Source organism: Phaethon aethereus, assembly GCF_964289735.1.
Source record: "Phaethon aethereus genome assembly, chromosome: 1".
NCBI classification, from domain to species: Eukaryota; Metazoa; Chordata; class Aves; order Phaethontiformes; family Phaethontidae; genus Phaethon; species Phaethon aethereus.
In genome coordinates, this window is record NC_138575.1 from 33,525,632 (window position 1) to 33,549,590 (window position 23,959).

Genomic DNA, 23,959 nt, shown 5'->3' on the forward strand with positions numbered 1-23,959 from the left:
GTGTTTTCATCTGGTTGCATGGAACAAATCCGGCATTTGCCCAGGACGGCTAGAGCTGGAAATCTGCCAGCTATTACACTCTACTATTTAGAAACAAAGTGAAAAAGGCTTTTTTTCAGGTTCTCTGTGCAACCGACATTTTTAAAAGACTATCTGTAAAATTCTCTGAGCTCCTGGGAGGGTACGTGGGAATGGATTGCCAAAAGTAGCTGGCCTCACATGCTCATTCTTAATAGCATTTCCCATTGCCGTTGCTGGAAGCAGGCTACCTAGGTGGAGGTGGTTGGTCTGAGCCAGTGGGACATTTCTTGCATTCTCTCTGTGGTTCACTGGCCAAGTCAGGCTCATTCAAACCTACTGTCACTTTAGAATATTTTTCCTCTTTTGGAGGAACCCATGGCATTTTGAGGCATCTTCTTCAGAAAGTGTTGTTATGACACGACGTTTAAAGCTGATTTCAAAATAGCCTTACATATTTAAAAGGAAAACAACCTGCTCTCTGAAGGTTGAGATTGCCATGATCTCTTCTCAGCATGGATCTTCGGTACATATGACATTCTGCAAATTATATATTCTGTTTCACAGAATTACTATATTTATTACCAGAGGAAAACAGATTATTAATTACAGCCAAAGGCTGCTTTGATTAAATATACAATTAATTAGCTATGCTAAGCCCATCCCAAAGCTCCCAATATTTTCAGCTGGATGGTTTTTCTAGTACTTTTAATTAAAATTGTTCTAAAAAGCCACAAGTTAGCTGCATGTGCTCTTAAACTGAAGTTAGCTCTTCAGTGTTTTTCTGATTTCTGTATGCCATCTAATTAATCTGCAGTGATTAAATGTACATAAAATCATCTGAAATACAAGGTAATTTGTGCAGATATGGAACAGTGGAGAGCTTTTACTAGTCCTTGGCATAACTGTTTTATCTTTGGAAAATAATTTTGAAAGGCTGCAGATGATAATTGTTTTGATGAAGCAAACATGGAAAACAGCATACCAACCAGACATAGTAAAAAAAGCAGCAGCAGACTTGCTTACAAAGACTGAGGTGTTTGCTCTTCAGTGTGCAGCTTGTCTTTGTTTCTGGAGGTGCAGGCTCCTTCTTGACTGTCCTCAAAGTTTGGGAATCTCACCTAAATTCCTCTGTGCTGTCTGGCAGTTTGCATCCCACTCCTGTTTTGATGAACTGACTGTTGTGTGGCTAGGAGGTGGCTTAGAGCTATGTTTTCCTTCATGATTTATGAATAAAGTTAGGGTTGAGTTTTCCAATGGGACCAAGAAAGCGAAGAGCTCCTACAAAAATCCACAGGTTTTGTTTTTCAGCATGCCATCATTGCTCCTGAAGTCTCTCTTTCTCATTACTGCCGAACTATTTTCAGCGGAGATCTCTGAGAAATTTGTTTGTAGATAGTGAAGTTTTCCTTAAAAGGGACAGGGTGTTTGTCTTTTGGAGCCCAAATGCCTGGGATTTTTGGGAGCTCCATACGTGTGTGTGGGCATGCATGGGGGCAGCAGACCCTTCATGTCACACTAGTGAAAAATGAAAGAAATAAAGACTGGGGTTGGGTCAGGGGTGTGTTGTCACGGGCTGGTGCATGTGTCATCCCAGAGACCGGAAAGGCAGCTCTACACGTCACGGCGATGAGCAAGGAGGGGACTAGAGCACACGTGTCCAAGTGCACTTGGCTCAGGAAGGTGCCTCGTCTTGTGTCCCTCACCAGCCACTTCTGCATTTGTCCTTTCCCTCTAGTGGCAGCAGAGCTGCCCGGAGCACCCGAGCTTGCGGCCCTGTGGTTAGAGCAAAGTCCCACGGAGGTCTGAGCCCCCCAGACTGTGGAGGACCTTGGATTCAGATCATCTGTTTCCTGGTGGACACTCCAGCTGTGAGGCTATCACTTCATCAGACCTGTGAGCCTCAAGTGGTGCGGTCACCTGCCACAAGGTGTGTGATCACACGGTAACATTCTGTTGCTTTGCTGGGTTTTTTTTTTAATTCTTGTTTGTTGTCTTTTGTCTTTGTTTTCTGTGTGGTTCCCTGTGAACGACACGGGGGAAAGTTGCAAGTGATTTTTTAATGGTAAAAATATTTATAAACAAAAAGGTCAGAGAGAGACTACAGGGGAGGGAAGCAGAGGCAGCATGGAAGGAAATTTGATTTTGTAGCTGAAGATGGAGACAAGCGGTGTAAAGATAATCTCCAATGCCCTCTGATGAAATTTTAGTTTACCATTACAGCATTCTGGAATATAAGCTGTTCTTCTATCTTATTCCCTCTTTTTCATTCTCCTCCTGAAGGCAGCAAAATTCCTCTGGATGGCTTTGATGAAGTTGCTGCAGGGTGAGGAATGTAAGATCCAGCATAAGGAAGAGCTGTGCATCGTAACAAAATGATATGTACTGTCTCCAGAAGTACTGCCTTACCTCTCATTAGGATTCATGCCTTTTTGCTCTTTTTTACCCTTTGTTGATTCCTTTCACCAAAAAGAAAGCACACCTTTGTTTGGAGTAATATTAGTGTTCAGAAAGCTCATCCTAAATATGCCGCAGGAGACGTAGCAAGTTGATGTTCGAGTTCCTAGCTGGATGCTGGATCATCCCTATCATGCCTCTGCACAAATAGTTTGTCACAGCACAGTCTGTGTCCTAATCTCATGTTTTTAATGTATATGAGCCGCCAGCTTTTAATGGTACATTAGCTTAATTTGTACTTGGCAAAAACAATGTTCCAGTTTTGCACATCTTGGTCTATAAATATCTTTCTACTTCAGGCAACAATATTCTGGCCTCCCATAAAATATGCCTCTAACTTTTTTTACAAAACTTTTTTTTTTTTTTTAATTAGGATTAATTTTACATGTCACAAGCCTTGTTTTACATGTGTGTTCCAGGGGGCTAGTTAGTGTATACAACACCACAAATTCTAGCTTTTTCTTTTTATCCTGAGGACTTCTCCAGTCCATTCTTTTGACACAGAAGGGAATTTCTGACTGTGTCAAACATCCTGTGAACGACGGTTTAAAAGCCTGTCTCGTGCCGCGTGACAAAGAACAGATTCCAAGCACAAACAGGCATATGCTACATGTCACAAGTTAAAAGCAAACCAGTGTAGTGGTGTCCTCACCCAGCTGTATCCATGTGCTACAGCATGCAAGTTAAGCACACAGGGATCCCAGTTTGGTGGTTGACTCTGCCTGTATCCCCGAAGCCGAGTGCCAGCCTGCCGCAGCGGGAACGCGCCAGCGGCAGAGCTGGAAGGAGCCGTGCCACGCGCTCCCAGCTGGGAGTTGTCTTTGCAGCCATCATGTTTTCCAGGAGCTCTACCTGCAAGCCATTTGCATCTGTATCTGCCAACTGGTGTCCAGGCCTTAAATGGAGTCCTGCAGATGTCAGATCGGACATGCAGATGCTCTGGCACGAGAACTGTCCTATTTCTGCGAACACTGTTCTGTGATTCCCCTCTTTGTAACACATCCAATACCAGCCGGTGACATTTGGAGATATACGAACGAGGACCAAATGTCAGTCATAACTTTCGCCTGTTATTGCTTTGTGCTGTTGCTGCGGCTTTTATCAAATTTCAACATCTGTCCTGATGGCAGTTTGCTGTGTGAGTATGCTCTTTTTTGAGGTTCAGAGGTGCTTTGCAAATATTAACTCAGCTGCACAGTGTTTCTTCGTTCTGGAAGAACGCAGTGCAACAAGCGTGCATCGTGCTTGGAGATGGTGCTCTGTGTATATGGCCAAAAAAAAAAAATCTTATGTTTTTTAGAAAAAAAAAAAAATCAATATTTTATTATTTAAGTCAGAGTAGAACTCTACTGTTTTACCTTCAGCATAACAACAGGCAGGGGAAAAGGTCAAAGTATAGTCAAGTTAAGTGACTGTGCAAAGATGACAGGGCCAACCAGTGATGAAGGCAGACCTTGGACATTCTCAGTCCTGTGCTGTCCAATTCACAGCTCTGCTTCCATTTTTTGTAACATAACTTTTAAATGAAAAAACACTCACTGGCTGAGTGCAAGAGCTGGCATAATATGTATCTCCATCATAGTTCTTCTGGGCTTCAGGATAAATACCTCACACCTTTACAGCCTCTTTCAAATGCAGCTCATTATGATCTTTTGTGTAAATCCCTCTAAATTCACAGATAATTGACAAGACGGGCTCTGAGGGGCTTACAGCCAACTACATTAGTGAAGCTCCTTTAGGAAGTCCGAGTGCTGAGAAGACTAATATATTGTGGGAGAAAAATAAATTATTGCCCATGCACAGCAACAGCTATACTAAATGAAATACCTCCGTTGTTTTCTATTTTATTTTTTCACAAATACCCAAAGGCAATAATCCACTTTCTGGATTAACAGCCTGTAAAATATTACTCTAAAAAAATAAAACCATCTTTGAGCTAACTTATGGCAACACAGAAGGCATCAAGAAGTAGTAGAGTGTCTGCTGTGTTGTACTTGTGTAACTTGAAACCGTGCCGAGTGAACACTTTTTTCTGCTTTTATAAGAAATGGGAAGATAATTTCTGTCCAAGACTATAAATCAGACCTCATTCTGGGAAACATGTGTACAACACCCTTGATTACTCTTATCTATTAATAGAGATGTTCTCCTGGATTACCAAAAGCCGTAACAAAATATATTTATAATTTTTCAGCATTTAAAAAATCTGTTCTCTTCCTGTCTTCACCCATTTTTGTCTCTAAATTCTCCAAAACTGAGGTCATGCCATTTGGTAAATTAAAAGGATATCCACACATCATCCAAGAGCTGAAATTTATAACCAGCTTATTTCTCTAGGCTCCCTGTTGTCATTAGAGAGAGGTGGCCATTTTCAGAGGGTGATTCAGATTACTCACAGCTAGATTACATCTCTGACTCACCCTCTCCTCCCATCTCTTGTCTTTGACTGTAGGAGAATAGTTGGTTAGATTAGGTGTCTACATTTGGTGGTCTGAGTATGTTCTCCCATGATGTATATTTCAAATTAAAACTAACAGGTTTTTTGCATGTATAAATTATGTGAGTAATTGTACTTGTGCAGCAGCTCAAGACCTGTGTATTTTGGCTTGCATAAGTATTTGCAGCTATGCACCTAGATAACCCTACCTTCCCTCTGTATATGGAAAATCCTTCTTCCTATATCCCTCTGGGTTTTTTCTCCCTGTATCTCCCCAGATTTTATGTCTTCCAGCATTTGTGAAGAGGAAGATGTACCACTGCTTCCCTTTTCTTCTAGACATCTGTTTTGGATTTAAGTATGAGTGAATGAGATTGCTGTCGCAGACAGAAAGTCAACACAGTCAGCAGTTGGCTGGGGGAGCAGTTTGGCTGGTTGCTCTGTAATTTGGTCTAGGTGATACCACCTAAGTTACCTGAAGGCTGGTCTTCCCCAAAGCTTACAAAAACTGCTGTTAGGTTGGTGGAACTGGTAACTTCCACCCATTGACCAGTAACTGGTCCATGTCTTCAGATGGACATGCAGAAAATCAATGGTCAGAATAGGTAGCCATGGGTTTTGTGTGGTAGTTAGATGATACAAGAGGAATATAGATTTTTCCTCAGCTTGTGTCAGAGCTGACTGTAGAATCTGGCAAGCTGCTGAAGTATGTTACTGGCAGTATTATAGATGAAACAGAAATGGAAGTGAATGCTGGAGATTCACTTCTTATTCTTATGCTGCCAATGCTTTGTGATACCAAAGAGTGTCCAAAGTGTAGTCCTTGTTGATTTTGTTACGGTGAAGCACAAGTCTCTCTATTTTTAAGGTTGAATGCATTTAAATGGAAAACTCTTAAGGTCTCTGAAATTCAGTTTGAATTTTCCTGATACTTGGTGTGCCTCGTAGAAGATAATTTGAGGGTTAGTGTCCCAAATTTGAGATCACTTGAGGCTTCTGAGGTGTATTCCCCCAGAAAGGTAAATTTTCTTAAAACTGAAAGGTCACAATACATTTTTTTGTGTGTTCAGGAATATGAGCTCAGTTTCGATTGTGTTGCATCCACTCAATGCCCCATCTTATGTAGGACATGTCTACTACTTGGTGGCAAAATTAAAAACAGCATAAATAGTTATTCTTGCAATATAAGCATAAGCCTAATGTAGATCAGCATCAGAGAAGTTTAACTGCAAATGTGAGGTATTTAGTAGTAAAGAGCAATTGCTGTCTTCCTCTTCAACCTGAAGACCTGGTTGGCTCTGCTGTACGCTGCCTGTGCCTTGTGTCCAAGTAGTTGCAGGAAGTACAACCTGTGGAGAGTAGTCATGTTATCACAGTCCCTTTTGAAGAAGATTTTCTTCCTGTTGGGGAGATACAATTTGCATCAAGCAAATTAAAAAACCTCTCAGAAGGATTTACATGTTTTGAGTGGAGGGGGAAAGCACCTGAAGAGTGAAAAAGTAAGAGAGGGCATTTTGTGTGAAACACGGGCAGCATGGGGGGAGAAGGCAATTGCCTGTAGGGTAAATAACAATAATATTTTAATAAAGATTATTTCTGAAGTGGGGTTTTTCAGTTACCCAGTTTTTAGCACAGTCCCCAGAAGTAATTATACTGACATAACTGTGAGGCAAGGGGCCCCTTGCCTCACCTTCAGTGTTGAGAGAAGTAGTAGCCAGGATGAATAGGGAGATTTGTTATACTAGTTTAGCATGCAGGAGACTGTGAAATAAAATTAAATGGTCTATCTATGCTTAGTATCATTGTGGGATTTGCTAGCCTTCAACTTCAGCATACACAGTGTGGAAGGTGTTAAAGTACAATTTGAAGAAAAGGATGATGACACATACGGGAGGCAAAGGGTAAGTGGGATATAATGAATCACAGACTAAGCAGGGGTAGATGGTTACAAAGCCAGGCTAACCTGATAGACTTTTTTATTAGTGAATGCCTTATCTTGATGTATATGTGGTAGGTCCTCTATATCTGGACTTCAGATAAACAAAAGTATCTGATGCGGTATTATAAGGGAAAATACTAGCTAAAGTTAAACAGAAGTGGTTAGATAAGCGGTAATAAGGAGGATATGGAGTTGACTCTGGAGGACTATCTATCTACATGTAGTGTTAAAAAGGAAAGTGAAAGGCTGGAGAGAGGTTACTGCTGGAGCTTCACAAGGGTTTGTCTTTGCAGTGGTCTTGTTTAATACTTCTATTAGTGACCTTTGCAGAAATATCAGCAAACTTCACCTGCCAATTCCTAATGACATGTCTAATGTCTTCTAAGATACCAATGGCTTCAGCAGGACTGGGAGGTTCACCTGGGAACCCTGACGGGGGGAAAGGAGGAGGAGAGAAGGCTAAATATTGAGGCAAGAAGGTGGAGGGAAAAAAGAGAAATGCCATAATGAGTTATGGTTTAGGAAAGTACAGTAATCAGAATGTTATAATAAGAAGAGAGACAGAGATGGAGACTGGACCTGTTATTTCTCTCATTTGCTCCACTAGTGGGAGATTTCTGAACATAGCTCTTGTACCCATTTGACTGGCATGGAGGGAGCATTTCAGAAGAGTAGCCCTCATCTACCCACACTAACTCCAGCCCTATTTAATAGCTGGTTAGACTATATTTAATTGCTTCAATTTGTAGCTTCAGAAAGCAGTGTATAATTTCTTGCATTCCAAAATGTCCAGTAACCTGATGGAAGGACTCCCTTGCAGAGTGAAAGATGTGATTTCATTCTCAGTTATGCTGAGTTCAGCTTTCTCAATTTCTAGGCAAATGACTTGTTAGGCTGCTGTGTCAATATGCAGCTGCTACTGCTCCCAATCCCTACTGTCCTCATCTTTCAGGGGAAAGTCTTGTGTTCCATTGGTTTCCTTACTGTTAAAGAAGTCTGGCTGATCATCCTGGGGCTGGAGTAAAAGGGAAGACCTGGTGGGGGAAGTGACTGCTTAACTGCAAGGCTTCCACGGCAACTCCAGAAGCGCCTTTTGGGTTTGCATCTAGCCTGTTGGCTGCTATGGCTCTTCGATTGCCCCATAGACCATGTGCCATCGCCTGCCTGACAGCCTCTGAGGGGCTCTGTGCCTCCTCCTGCCCAAACAACGCAGGGTGAAATGAGGATACTGAATCCTTTTTGGTACTCATGCACCTCATCTGCTGATCACGTGTGAGGGTGTCAGATGGGACAGCATTGACCTCTCTGAGATCACAGTATCGCAAGGTGCTCCAAGTAATGTGTTTCTCGCTCGATAGAGCTGTGCGACGTACTGGATGTGATGGCTTGCCTGCAGCTCGTTTCCACTGACTGCAGCAGGCGTCGGGGGGAAGCCAGAGACTAAGACTGCATGGCTGGGTACCTGACCTTGCTGTTTCTGGGTTTTCCTAAGGCTGAGTTTTGGAGGGGGAGGTGGGGAAAAAAAATTCATGTTCTGGATATGTGTAAGATAGCACTGGCTACCTTAACTGGGTTTTAGTCAGACTTCTGAACTTACAACTGAGCGTGACGGTATTTCCATTTGGTATTTATGAAAGCACTCGAGGCCAGAATGCAAATTCTTTCCCACAGAAATCTTGTCTGAGAATCTCCATTAAGAGCAGATTTGTCTCCTACATGTGTAAATATTGAATTTTCACAGAATTCGGAACCTGCAGTCCCTTTTCTCAGACATTTTGCTTGTTGTCTAACACAGTATTCAATAATTAACTGCAAAGTAGTCACAGTGAGAAATAAAACCATGAATATTAACTTGGCAGGTTTATTTTTAAATTGTCTGCCTGAAAAGCTAGCTGTGCCATTCCTGTCTGGAATCTCACCAAATATTTCCCATCTCATGTACGAATAGTAACCAAAGAATTTTCTTTATCCTGAGATCTTGGAAGCAGAGCTGAAACACAGTGGACAAAATGGTTTATGCTTGGAACAAATAATGGTGCTATGAGGGTTGGAGACCTGCGGTCGGGTGGTTCGCTCTCAGATGTGGAAGCTGGCCAAATTTCCCCGGTGGCCTGGCCTTTCTGCCACAGTTCCATATCAGCAACCGAGCCCAACAAGTGTCAGGACGAATTCAAACAGCAGAATTGATTGCTGGGGGAATGATTTATGCCTGTCTGCCTCTCCTCGGGTAGGGAAGGTTTGTTTAAATTTTGCCCTGCCATTTTGAACTGGCTTCAGACATTTCACGAATTATTGGAAGTCTCTGCTTTTCAGCTGCGGTTCTTTTCACCAATAACTTTATGCTATGACATTTTACTCAACTAGCTTGTAAAGCCAGCTTACCATGAAAGTTTAAAGGAACTGGGCTATCTTAAAGAATGTATCTATCAGCAATGACATGAAAGCTACTCTCAAGTCTTACCTGATGCAGATTTTGAAACAGGAGCCTATTTGATTTTAAATTTAAGGGGAAAAATATGCTTTTCTCCAGCTGATCCTTTCTAAAACATAACCTTTTCAACAAGTAAGCTGAGAAGAAACCCTTGAATCCAGGTACACCTGAGCTGTAAGAACATCTAGAATTCGGACTTGGTTGAAATTTGCACTTCAGTACGATACATACATCCAGTTGCAAGCCTATGCTGCTCCTCCCTGCCTGCCTCCTGTATGAAGTACAAATAAAAATGTTGCAACATCATATTTTGGTTTCTGTGAGTATGTAATAGAATATTTTAGAACAGAACATAACAGGAGTAGAGTAGAGTAGAATATTTACAGTTGAAAGGGACCCTCAGTGTTCATCTGGTCTAACTGCCTGACCACTTCAGGGCTGACCAAAAGTTAAAGCATGTTATTAAGGGCACTGTCCAATTGCCTCTTAACACTGACAGCCTTTAAGGCATCGACCACCTCCCTAGGGAGCCAGTTCCAGCATTAGACCACCTCTCAGTAAAGAGGTGTTTCCTAATGTCCGGCCTGATCCTCCCCTGGCGCAGCTTTGAGCCATTCCCACGTGTCCTGTAACTGGATGCCATGAAGAAGAGCTCAGCACCTCCCTCTGCACTTCCCCTCCTCAGGAAGCTGTAGAGAGCAACGAGGTCGCCCCTCAGGCTCCTTTTCTCCAAACTAGACAAGCCCAGAGTCCTTAGCCGCTGCTCACAGGACGTGCCCTCCAGCCCGTTCACCAGCTTTGTTGCCCTCCTCTGGATGCACTCAAGGACCTTCGCACCCGTCTTAAACGGTGGGGCCCAGCAGCGCGCACAGCGCAGGACGCGAGGCGAGGCCGCGGCAAGGCTGAGCGTAGGGGTTTAGCCACCTCTCCCGAGGGCCGGTCGTGCTGTGCTTGGTGCTCCGCAGGGCGCGGGGTCCCTCTTGGCTGCGGGGCACACGGTTGAGCCCTGCTGAGCCGGCTGTCAGCCAGCACCCCCGGCCCCTTTCCGCAGGGCTGCTCGCCAGCCGCTCCTCTCCCAGCTTATGCTTGTGCCCAGCATAGAAATTTTATGTTTTGCCACAGTTTCTTGCCTCCTGCTGAAGAAAGCTTGCAGAATTAGTGTAAATAAACACTACAAGGCAAAAGTCATGGCAGGATGGCAAATACGACACCTTAAAATCTGTCTGTGAGGTTTAATTAAGAAGTTCGGTTGAGGAGTGTTGCCTTTTGGTGTTTCTGATCTTGGTGCACTGGCTTCATTTGTTCAGGAATGTTGTTTTTAGAAACACTATGCTGTTTTTAAAGCTTATTAAAAGCATTTCTAAATAGTCAGCTGTTACTCAATTACTCTTTTATAAGCACTTATAGAACTTATATCTCCCTTTATAAAATCATCGTGTGTATATAGTTTGTATATTGCTAGCAGGAATTTATGTGCACCTAGCACTTCTCTTTTAATATATAATGCAAAAAATAAAGTGCCCTATTTCTTCCTTCACTGGTATCTACCTTTTTCTGTTATGAAATGTCATATAAATTTAAAAAAAGAAAAACACATTTTTAAAAGGACTTTATTCTTGAGACAAAACAAAGATGACATTGCCCTTGCCTTGATATCCCACAGTGTGCCATGGTTAAAGTATTTTCATTGTCTAGTCCATAAACTTCATTTTCAAGTGTGTCTATTTTAATTCACGTCCCCTTAAAATTCGCTGTCTAAATTCTCAGCACAGATGTATAATCATTATTTTTACTGCAGGACTATCTAGAAGGCCCAACTTACTCTGGGGCTTTGTGGTGCTTGATACTGTATAACCAAAAAGACACAATCCTTGCACCTAGGCATTTTTTTTCTAAATACGTCAGTATAGGAGGTATAAAGTATGGATTGCAGGGTTTTTTTCAGTGTTTTAATTAAATTATTCATGCTGCTTTTACAAAAGATAATCAAAAGCCTGTCAAATAATCTCATTACATATTAAAGGAGAACTCTGTTGCTCTGAACAGAAAGAATTACTCTGTTCCTGATGTTAAAAGGTCTTTTCTACTCTGTATGCTAAACTGCACCATCTGATGTCAGTGCACGGCAATTGAAAGCAGCAAGAACTGCCCACACGTTTCCAAAGGCCGGGTTTTTCTCTGAATAGTTAATGCAGAGATTCTTCAAAGTCTGCTTGGATTTCAGTGATATTTGTAGCATTGCAAGGCAATGGTACAGCTCTGATTCATGCAGCGTATTCAGTGGCCAGCTGACTGCACAGCCTTGGCTACCAGCTGTGTGTAAGCTCCCTGCCATATTTTTCAGCCATTTGGTCCTTAACAGCCTTGGAGAGCTGGAGCAGCGGCTCTGACAGAGTCTTGCCATGCACCCGGAATTTCCTGGGAAAAGGAGACTGGTGAGCCTTGTGATCTTCTTCAGTAATTGCCCTTTGCTGGTTTTTTGAGAGTCCATTGCAGAAACGAGGCAGCTACTTCACGCTCTCCTGAAGCCGGCATGGGGCCTTCACATGTGGGCTTCACGCAGGGGAAGGTGCCCTTTGCAGGTGGTAGGTAGCAAAGCCGTACACGAGTGGCTGCTGCGCTGCTACTGCAGGGGCCGAACTCAAGAAGAGAAGGGAAGTCAAAGGAGCAAGAGAAAGATAAGGAAGGGAAGCCAAAGGGGCAAATGGAATAAAAGAGAGAAAGGAAGTGGTGAGGGAAGGCAGAGATATGGAGAGAGGAAGGAGAGAGATACTCCAGAAGGAAGAACAGACATAGAAACACTGGGACAGAAATAGCAGCTGTAATTGATTTTCAGCCAGGAAGGAGCTGCAGCTCTACTACTGAAGATGTGTACACAGCCGTGGTGCTGTATAAATAAGATAGAATTAAGCTTGTCCGATATTCACATCCCTTACCATTTTTCCTGCTAAGAAGGAATGTGGCAATTAAACTTCAGAAACAAGCAGCTTAGAATATTTCTGTGTCAGTGTAGTAAGCCATCACTCGGTAGAAAAATAAAGTAATCCTACATGACTAAACAGTCTCTAAAGAAGAATCAAAGTAGGAGAGAGAGAAGCAAAAGGGAAGAAACGGACACAAATATGTTTCATAAGGTCCCTTTTCTATGCATCTACATGTAGGTTTTTCTGTGTTCATTGTGTGTAACTAAACGTGTACAAGCATGCTATCATTAATATTACCTGCTCTCTTGAAGTTCAAATAAAAATTGTTGCTAAGCTTTCCTAAGAGCTATTGGAAGTTTCTGATACAGAAGCATCCAATGGACTTTTGAATGGCAGGTAAAGCTCCATCGCTTGCTCCATTTTATCAGATGAGTAGTGCCTCTGAATTTCCATTTTCTTCATCTTTGAAAAAGAGATCAAGGAAGTTGCCATATGCCATGTTCCAGAGACAAGATGAAGTTAAACTTCATTGTAATCTATTGCTGTGTCAGCCCCCATGGCTGACCAAATCTAAATACATGTGAGCTTGTCAAAATTATTTTTTTAATGTTTATTCCCATCAGAAATCAGAAGGAATTTTTGCAAGTACCATTATGCCAAAAAAAATTGCCAATACGCTTCTTCTGGAGTAAAGCCATCAATGGAGAGCAACCGTGTCAAATTAGCATTGAGGCAGCATGAGAGAAGAATGGAAAAATAATGAAAGGGACCCAACAAGTTTTATTTCAAGAGAGGAGGAGCTTTTTCTATTCCTTCAAGATAAAAATTAAAACAGGTACACAGTAAGAAACGTACGTCAAAGTAGAGCAAGTCTGTTGTACGTTCATTAAAGAAAAGTGAGCACAGGTGCTTTCAAGGAGCGCTCTAACCTTAGGACTTCATGTGGTTGGCACCCCAGCAGGACATCGGGTTGGGCTAGACGTGTGGCAACACCTGGGAACCGGCCATGGTTTCAGCCAGGGTTGGGACCAGGCTCAGCGCTCTGACGTTGGGTTTAACATCACTGCTGCTTTGCAGCGTGAAATGCTGGCACGTGGGGCACCCTCTCGGCCAAGGCAAAACTCCGCTCGCCAGAGAGGCTGGAGGCAATGTGCTCTTCTCTGGAGGCGGCTCTTCTCTGCAGCTTCGTAAGAGCCAGCCCAGGGTGCCGGTGCTCGCTGGTGCTGGCAGAAACATGCTCCCTTGCCGGGACAAGGATTGCTGTGTGCAGGGGAAGCCGGCTCGCGCTGCTGGAGACCCGGTGAGACCCGGCCAAGCTGCCTGCGCAGCCGCAGTCGTCTGTCCCGCTCCAGCACAGCTGGGGCGGGCGGGAGTTAGTCCTCAGCTCTGGGAGGGCTCTAGCTCTTGCTGTGCTACCTTAAATTGAATTTGAAAATAAAAAATAAAATCTGCTTTGTGCTTAACTGCACGCCTTAAATGGGGAATTTTAATAATGTGCCAACAGCAGCAGTTTGGAGTGTCTTACTGAGGAAAAGGTCACTGTGCCCATAAGTTATCCTAGCATTTGATCAGTGGACTCTTTTCCAAAGACTTTAAGTCTCATTATTCACTGCTTATAAAGTCACTTGAGATATAAAAAGTCTTTTTATAGTAATGAAAGAACTCCCACAATTAGCCAGAAGGCAGCCATCTATCTTTTTAAACTACTCGGTTTGGAGGAGACCAGGAGTTTCAGGCATCTGTATGTGGATGAATTGTTATGACAGTGATAAGCATAACATTCATGTGGCAAAGCCAGCCGTGGCTGAGTTCATGGAAGGCTGGAGTTTTTATTTAGAGGTGAAAGAGAGACTTTTTTAATTAGTGAAATGTAAAATATGGTTCTCTGAAAAGAGAAAAGTGACTACACGTTATTTACCAAGTCCTGAAATCTGCCATTCATTCTCTCCCATTATTCTTTTGGAATTGCAGTTGATTAAAGAATATTGTTAATTTTATCTTCTAAAACTTTAATGGCAAGTACCTTTTGAAGTGCCTCTTCCCTGCGAAAAATGCATACCCTGGAAGAGAAATTGGAGAGTGAGCTTGTGATAGAGCAGAGACACCGTGAAGTTCACAGGAGAATACAGCATTCAGTGCCAGGCCTTCGCGATAAAAATGATTCGTTCTGAGCACACACACTGGCCTTTGATTGTATTTTTCCCCACCATCAAAGGGTTGCTGTATGTGGTAGATATCATAAGAGATTTATATAATGTCCTATCCACAAATAGAAAAAGTTTGTAATAATTAATGGAATAAATGATGGTCTAATTATATCAAGAAGTAACTTGACGTATTTTATGCATGCCACAGCTAGTTTAGTCTTTATTGCCCTCGGGCAGAATCCTAATATCATCAGAAAAACTGTTTGTCAATATTAAGAGCAATTTACATAGTAAATACACTCCAGCCTTGTTACATACCCTCTGGGTTAGCGGAGCGTTCGTGCTGGTGGCAGGAGCTGCTGGTGAAGGCAGACCTCACGAGTGGGCAGACTCTCCAGCTGTCACTGTGGGAGGATGACGAGTGCCGGCATTCCCACCCCGCAGGAAGGGGACAGGTTCAGTGAGAGGGCAGCAGAAGGCCTTCGTGGAGAAGGGTTCAGGAAAGGAAAGGTGGAGGGTGCTGGAACAGGCAGGCATGAGATAAAGGAGACCCCTCGGGAGCAAAGAAGAAAAAGGCAGAGCAGACAGCCTGAGAGAGAGAAGAGGAGAGAGAGGCCAGAGGTAGCAAGGCAAGGGAGAGGAGAATGAGACTGGGAATACCAGCTGGAAGAGGATGTAAGAAAGATGGCCGTAGCAACTAGTAGCACGTCTGCTGGGCAAACTGAGGGAGTCAGAAAAGGAGAATAACAGCTGTTCATAAAGGCGCGTCTCCAGGCAGCTCGCTATGGAACTAATGCAGTGGTTCCTCAATTTAATGTGGTGTTTTCATTTCACTCACAAACCAAGAGGATTGCAGATAATGGTGCGTTCTCTCTTTGGAAACTCAAGTGGACCTTTTCTGAGCAGTTGCTGTGCTTTCTGAGCTGTGCTTTCTGAGCTGAGCTTTCTGAGCTGTTCTGGTGATGAAAATCAGCACTAAAGGACTTGAAAGGATCTTTGTGAGATGTGCATTGCTCTAACACACAGTGAGGAGGTGGAGAGGGTATTCTCCAGTTACACAGACTGCCAAGCCTCATGTGATGAAGTGCAGGAATTCAGGTTGCATTTTGGCCACAGATTAAAACTGTTAACTCAGTAGTGCTTTTAAACTTGTTGGAGCGGGCATAGTTATCCTGGAGGTGTGAATTGTAGCATCCGAGTGTTTTTCTGAAATATGTCCCAAGGTGAGGGCCCAGATCCACAAAGAGACTAGGTATGGAAATGTCAGATGTCTCCCAGGAGAGACTTTTCCATACACTGTTAGAGGAGATTGAAGTGCTCGAAGGCATTTGTGGTGAATGATGGTTATGCCTAACACCGCCAGCTGGAAGCAGGCTATAGGCATGCATCTAAAACATCACCCTTTTCCTATACTCAATACCTTAAATGCAATTAGGCAGTCAGTAAATTCCAGATTTAAAACCCCAAACCTCCTCCTAAAGAGCAGGGGCGGGGGGCGGGGAGGGTGAGATCTTCAGTGATTTCTTTGCTTACAGTGGACTTGACTTCTTTCAAAACACAGAGCACAATCTGTACACAAAGTTTTGGGAGACTCTTTTTGTAGTAGCGCTTTGTTTTAGTTAGAGATGGCAAAGATGGCTAGAGAAGGCAAAATCATGGAGAAAAATATATTAAACTAGAGTTTGTATTTGTTGGAGGAGCAAAGTTGCACAAGTACTTCTCTATTAGTTACTTTGCTCACTTGGTTGCTGTTGTGATGAGAACTATTTCTCCATTCCCTATACATCTACCTGTACACTTTTTCCAATCCAGTTTAAAAATCTTTTGAATTCTCTCAGGTAGCTCATTAGGCAATACTTCCAGGCAGTGTCCAGCTGTTCGCTGGGGTCTTTTGGCAATGTCACGTGTCCTTCAAAGAGAGGAGTTGCAGCTGTCAGACCTGCCCACAGATACACTGATTGTGGTGGACTACTCTGACAAAATGAAGCATCACCTTGAGGTCAGTTGAGAGAAGGGTGCTTTTTTCTGACAGCTGCTGTTTAGGTAATCAAAATTGCTGAGAAGTGACTGGGTTGTCTCCCTCTGGAAGGAAACTTTACAGAGTGGAAACAGGTACATTTCTATGTTTTCCCACTTTTTATAGCATTGATTTTGTCTTGCTTAGGTTAAGGCTTATCCATTGGCTTTTCAGCCACGGTAGGTTTCTGCTAAATACTGGGAAACGGAAGTGGTGCTGGTTACACATAGGAAGATGCACAGAAGGCTGCAGTACTGCGCATTGCCTGGGTCTATTCAATATTGTCAAACCAGCTACATGAACTATCAAACAGGACAAGCCCCAGCTCTACAGGTAATGGAGACGTAATTCTCATTACAAGCCTGTGGTTCAGCCTGAGGGAAGCAGCCAGAGCCTGCGTCTTCAGCTGCTTGTGTCACTTTCAGGAGGGATGACAAGATTTGGCGGTCAGGGCAACAAAGAATCAAATGGGAACAAGCATCACTTAACTCATCTGGCTAAGGAAGAGGAAATGTTATTAACCACCATAATAAAAGTTATCCTTTTACTGAACTTGCATGAACCCTGACTGAGATAGTGATATTGGGTAATGGCTGAATTTGCTGCCTTTTGGATTAGCTTGCTCAAGAAATGCAGCTTAGTGCTGAACTGTAACCTAAAAGGTCAGTGTGTCGAATGCCCTTTCTGTAGATGAGCTGTCACATTTGTGTTAGCAGAGCTGCAGTGTCCTCTCCAGCACACGTATCCCTGGTAGCTCACATGTCCTCTGCCCCCCTGTCCTGCCCGGAGAGCCTCACAGCTGGTGGCCCTCAGCGGTGGAAGTTTTCTAGAGTCTCTATGCGCCAAAAGCTGTAAGTCTGGGAGGAAGGTGGTATGGTTTTGTTCTTTTTCTGTGACTTGCAGTTAGGGAGGGCTCAAATTCCTGTCCTAAAGAAGGACTGGTCAAACTAAGGGACAGTGTTCGATCCATTGTGCCAGTTTGCCATCCAAGGATGCACCCAGGGTGTGGTAGCCTGGATATATTTAGGGTGAGGGACTGGAGGCAAAGAGTCAGCTGTGATGAGAGCAGATTTAGCACCTGCCAGGTCAGAAGTATCTTCTGCATGGGTGTTGAAATCTCCTAGGACAGTGAGCCTTGTGTGAACTCCATCATCACGTCAGACGGCATGTCTGTCACTTCTCCGGGAAACCCTTCTGTCTGGATGTCTCTGCTCAAGCAGAATGCTCCGGTTATTCTTCCCTTCACTTTTACTTATTAAACAGAGAGTCTCCAAGGATTTTACTTCAGCAGAGCTGATCTTAAATTTCAACTTGCATATGCTGGCTATTTGCTGAGGATAGGAGGTTATCTCATGAGCTGCTGTGACACCATTTGTGACGGTTACATTCACATGACTATGCATCTTTTTTTCCTTTTTTCCCCGTTTTTTTTTTTTCTTAATATTGAGGAAGTAAAGATGACAGGAAACATAGCAACGTTTCTAGCCCTCCTGATTCAAAAATTCTGGCCAGTGTTAAAAGAAATTATCAAGAGCAGAAAAGTGTTAGAAGACAAGGCTACTTCATTTCTCAGTCACATGCACTTAAATCCTGGAAGCAGTCTTCATTGAAGGATTGATTGTTTTATTATTTTTTAGAGCTCAAAGCATGAGGATAACCTAACAACCATTTGCCTACTTCTTTCTGTAGTCACTGTTTTGTTATTTAGTCCTGTGCCTCCTTCCTTCTCTGCTGTCCACCACTGGGTGAGTGGGAATAAGCCTATGTACAGTGGTGCTGGCATTAGAAGTGGCAGTTGGCCAATGTCAGCTGATTTGTGCTGACAGATGAAAGACAAAGCCCATTTGCTTGTTTATTTCCTGATGCTGATGAAGTTTTGCATGTGGCTGGATTTAGAGCAAGAATGCAAAAGGGGATGGCCAGGATCCAGGCAGTGGCCACCAATCACTCTAGGGGAGATGTCAACAAGTGGTCTAGGCTTTGCAGTGTGTCCAAAAGCAGAGGAGGAGGAGAGTATTCACTAAACAGAAGCTTAATCAAACAGGGCAGGAGGATGGTTTACATGAGAAAAGATATATTCTTTACTTAACATTCACAACTTGCTTGTGTATTAATTAGCCCATCTGCTACAACAAATGTATTCCCATGTCTTTGTGTTGACTGCTGAAAGTGACTGATTTCTCTATCCACTTAAAATAGTACCCTGGATTCCACTGAAAGTAACCTTTCCAAGGCAAGGAATTTATTTAATCATCCACTAAGAACCTGTAAGTGGCTTGCTGTAAATAAGTGCTCAGCTGTCTACGGCTCCCAGGGTAACTATATGTGAGTGTTAAGTTGCGGGATAATGCAGGAGGCAGAAAACCCTTAAAGAAGCTACGTGAAGAGAGCTTCCAACCCCATCTGTAGTATTGGCTTTAGGTTTTAAAATAAATTCTCTCTTCCCAGCCCCGAGTGGGCAGGACAGCTGCCAGCATAGAGTAATTCAGCTATAGATTTTCTTCTGAGAAAGGCGGCATTCATAAATTAGGTGACCTTTATGCAGATCGACAAAGTGGGTTGATGAACTTCAAGTGACAATTTAAACAAGTATTGGGTGTCTGAAGTGCTTCTATTTCATAAGAAAGCAACATAAAGGATGGAATGTTTTTGAAGTCTTTAAATTAAATAGGCATTTAAATGAAAATAGAGGTCAGCCGTAGGTTTCCAGGATAAATGAAAATGTGTATCTTTTGTGATTTTTAACACTCATGTGATTTTAAAATATTATTATTCTGTAGAAATAAAATTTGCATGTAAATGGCATTGTTGTGAATTTATGTCTATTTCCTCAGAATAAGGGATAAGTATTGACTGATGTGAATAAACAGAGCTTCTGGTTTTCAAAAAAAAAACTAATAATATATTTTGTATGCTATCCAAATATCTTTTTGCTTTGCTGATGTGGATCTGTGATAAAATGGTCAGCTTGTGCCAAAAATCATGTGGTTCAGCTGGGATACAGAAGGATTGTGTGTTTTATACTTGAATAGGGGAAAAAATGATACAGTGCTATGTGGTATTTATTCCCAAGCATTTGCTTTTAGAAGAAACACCATATAGTTATTTGAAACTTAAAAAGTATTAAAAAAGTTTTGTGAGACAGGAAAGTAATTTTTCTGTTCCTAGGGCCTTAGGAATGAGAGTTACTCAGAGGGCCTATAGGATGCTCTTGTTACAAAAACTGCAGAAACTGTGGAAAATTGTGTCCTTGATAGGATCTGAGTTAGAAGCAAGAATGAAGCAAAAGCTGGAACTGAATAGTGACTAGAAGACCCAGGCCTGAAGCTTTATCTCTGATTGCTCTATTAGGCAGGGCTAAGTCTGAACACCCTGGCAGTATAACTTGTGCTATTGGAGAGGGTTTGTAGAAGCTCACTTCTTGGGGAAATTTCTTTTATTTTCTTATAACTTGTTCTTTGACTGTTCTGGCCCTTCCTCTTATATACCACTGATACTTTTCCATGTAACTTAGATTAATATAACCCAATATAATTTGATGGATGGTTATTTAAACAATAAAATCTTAACATTTTTGGCTTGAGTCATAGAGAAACCATACATATGCATTAAACTTAAGTGACCAATCCAGAGGCTCTTCATATTACTTGATGACAGTCTAGGCTGCAGTGGTATGGTACTTCTGGGGACCCGCGGCATTCAGCACAGGGAGTTTTGAGCTTTTTTATGTATAGAAAACTGTTCAGATAATTTCTAGCCTTCTAATCACCACATACATCATCAGAACTAGCTAGAAAGATCAACTGACCTTTGAGTTGGTGGCTACACTACAGTGTGGTTATTTTACATGTCCTCCTGAGTAACGTGGCCATGAAAGAACTGCTTCTTTGGAAATTGTGTCAGAGGAAAGATGGTTCTACCTTGTACTCGTGCACATACTCTGGAAGTGTATGGAGTTGATATATACATGTAATTAATAGTCAACAATATCATGGCCATCCACTATATGAATAGACTATGGTTACACATGTTGCCTCAAATATGACATTTTTAATTGCAAATGCTTCTCCTGACAGGCTTAAAAATGTTACTGAAAGCTGCCAAATGTCTCTTTTGAGTTTACTGGTGGTGTTCTTGTTTGTGTGTTTTCCCTTTTTGACAAGAAAGTTCCAAGAATTTCTTGAATGAAAGAGTGATGTAGCAAACAAATTTGGGTTTCAAGCAGTATTTGCAGGCAATGGGGAAAAGTCAGTGATGCGATCTGTCCTATTTCTGGGGAGGGTTTAGATGTAGCTCATTAAGCAAAAGTTTTATGACTTCATTGTCTATAGAACAAAGTTAATTCAGGAATGAACTTGCAGTAGAATCCTGTTTCTGATTTGCTGCCAGTGTAGAGATTTTCCCAGGGATAAAAATTTTAATCATGTTTTGGTACCCTTCAGATTTTTCTTACTTAGAAAACCCTGCCTTTCTACCCCAGCACAGGGTATCATCTCATCTCCACAGTACCTCCCAACAGTTAGGACCTGTGCAGCAGTCAACAGCAGTCCCATTGCTCTGGAAACAGCAGAATGGTATTTTAAGTGTAAAGATCTTCCACAGCCCCTGTGTCCAAGAGCTTAGCTACTGACTGACATTGACAAATTAGCTCTTACATTCTGTAGCAGGCTGATAGTTGGGGAATTTTGCCCTAAACACCTGAATTTGTATGAATTTAGCATCACACAGCTTTGCAGTTACCTTTTTTAATACCTTAAGGCCTCATCTAGACTGGGAGGAATTTGCTGCTTTGCCTGTAGCAGAGAGAAATCTTGCCACAGTCTTTCTGTTTTGACAAGCTATGCTGCATTTGTGGCATAATTTTCTCTGGTTTATTATTCGTCTGTTTGTAGCAATTTCTTCAGTTTGTTTGATTTAGAGTCCTCTTTCGTTAAAAGAGCAGCAGCTGACTGTGTTAGTCAAATCTTCCTATCTTTGGTCTTAATGCTTGTATAATGGCCATAGCAGATTAAGTGACAAAACATTGAAAATTGGCCTTGTTTCTTTTTAGACATCAGAGACATGTTTATTGACATCTGCATTAATAACAATGCTGTGCCAGAAATCCATTAAAACAGTTGCATGCCACAGAAAATGCTGAAATTGAAAATTAAAGACGTTCCTCCTCTTTTATTTGTATTTTATGAGGTGAATAAAATAGCATGAGAGAAATAATTTTACATGTCCTTTTTAAATACTGTAGTTTCTTTGCTGTGTTCAGATTCCATTGGGACAGTTATGGAAGGTTCCAAACCATTTCTAATTTCTAGCAAAGATTGAAGAATTCATTTCTCCTCCCAGCTTTATCTTAACTCTTGCGTGGATGCCAAAATATGGTCCAGTCAGTGTCAGCACATGGCTTGATATACTACAGAAACAATTCGTCCTCCTATATTTTACACCCATATTTTTATGCTGCCTTTTCTCTTGTGAGTAACCCTTGGTATATTTTTCTGTTTTTCTCTAGGTCAATGGGAAGGACCTCTCCAAGGCCACTCACGAAGAGGCAGTGGAAGCTTTTCGCAATGCCAAGGAGCCAATTGTAGTTCAAGTTTTACGACGAGCCCCAATTAGCAAAGCTCATGGTAGTTCTCAGGATGTTCGGCTTGTGGATGCCAGCACTCAGACTGACATCACTTTCGAGCACATAATGGCTCTGGCCAAACTAAGGCCTTCCACACCGCCAGTTCCTGATATCTGCCCTTTCCTACTTTCAGACAGGTATGGTTTATCTTCTCCTGTGGGATTGAGGCATAGCAGTGGTAGGCTTATAGTCTTCTCTTGAAAAAGTCTCAGGAACACTTTAAATAAAATATAAATGTTGTTGATAACCACTGTCCCATTCAGGCTTCAGTGACAGTTTTCCTAAACTGTGCTCATGGATGAGAGCTACAGGAAGGAATCTTGGACATATTTATTTTGTATTCATGAGTTTGTTCATCCAAAACTAAGCCCTAGTCAAGAAGAAAAACACTTCTGTGCTCCAAAGTACCAAAACAGCTTCTCCAAATCTAGAAAGAGCTGTCTTGTTGCTTTCTGTTCTTCCAAATTTCTTAACAAAAAATAAAGGAAACAAATTATTTAATTTAAAGGTCCCCTTATCAAAATTGCAATTCCGAAAATACAGAGATCAAAAGTACAGTTTCACCTGTCATATAATTAACTTATCCCTCAGCTGAATTCTTTCAAACTGAACTGAGTGCAAACACCAGCAGATGGTGCTTATACAAAAATTTGGTTTAGGCTTCTTCCTCTTTGGACTCCACCTCATGAGTAACATCATCTAGTGGTTGACCCTTGCCCTCTGTCTGTAACCAGCAAAACTATGATAGCCCTAGAGCTTTTCCACTGACCTTCTGGCATGCCGTGCATCTCTGCAGAATTGATGCTAATGGAGAACATACCACTTTTGACTTTGATGATGTAGCTCCATTTTTAGAAGGTCTAGGTAAGCTGGGTGGATGATTATCTTAGAGGGAACTTGCCAGCCAAATGCTGGCTTGAGCCTACCACTTACTGCTGCACAGCTAGGACCATGATATGTGTATATTTTTGAATTGTTACTGGATATTACTAAACTGTGTGCTACTGCGATTGAAGTTCCCACACCCTCAGCATGGGCAAAGGTTTCCTACCTCTGCTAAGATAGATACACACTGGGAGCTGCATGGTTGGGATCCAGCCGTGGGTCTAAGGCTGTACCTCAGTGCACATTGTAAAGACCTCATTCTTTGTGCTCCAAGCCCCTTTAACAGTGCAGTTTACTGACATTTTTAAGTGTGCGGTTACTCAAATGCACTTCACCACCCTGTTATCACTTTAACAGAATAGGATAATGCAAGTTGTTTTATGTGAGTTCTTGAACAATCCGTGAGCCTGGTGTGGGTTGTAGATTGTGGATGTTTAAGATTTTATAACCAGATAATTAGTGAGTTGCCCCCAGCCATGACACAGCGCATGAATCTGGAGTTAGGTACCTTCATGAGCATAAGAAATCCCTAATTGTCACAACTAAGTGGTTTGGCCCAAAACAGACCCTTTTAAGAAATCACCCTGTGTAAATCTAACAAAAGGTGAACCCAGCAAAATGAACTCAGCCAGAGTATGAGTTTTTGAAAAGAAAACAGCTCATGCTACTTCTTGGTACAGTTTCTTTCAGCCTTTCAGGCCATTCACAGTAGCATTCGAGAGATGAGAAAACTACAGAGAAGTGGGGGCTTATCACTTTTTAATTTAAAAAAAATATTGTCTCATCTACTGTTGTTGTACTGCTTTGTTCCACATAGCTGCCATTCTCTTCACCCAGTGGAGCATGAATTTTATGAAGGTAATGAGTATCTTTCCAGCCTGCCTGCTGATGCAGATAGAGCAGAGGACTTTGAGTATGAGGTAAGATCACTGGCACACTGCAGCCTCTCTTTCTGTTATTACAGATACGGTATTTGCACAGCTGATAGCAGTCTCCTCTGAGAAAAATAAGAGTGGGAACAGTTCTTAAAAAATTGGCACCAAATACTATTTTATTTTACACCTGTGTAATGTCACAGGCT

At 42.2% G+C, this 23,959-nt stretch overlaps 1 protein-coding gene across 2 annotated transcripts in view; it reads left to right on the top strand.

Moving 5' to 3' along the window:
- The window catches only part of PDZRN4 (PDZ domain containing ring finger 4), a gene marked incomplete at both ends in the record, with an annotated part of 258,323 nt that overhangs the window by 192,921 nt on the left and 41,443 nt on the right, over positions 1 to 23,959 (top strand). For both annotated transcript variants that reach the window (XM_082011411.1, XM_082011412.1), the window contains 2 exons: positions 21,877 to 22,130; positions 23,696 to 23,798. In XM_082011411.1, coding sequence (XP_081867537.1) covers positions 21,877 to 22,130; positions 23,696 to 23,798 — 357 coding nt within the window. The remainder of the gene's footprint in view (positions 1 to 21,876; positions 22,131 to 23,695; positions 23,799 to 23,959) is intronic.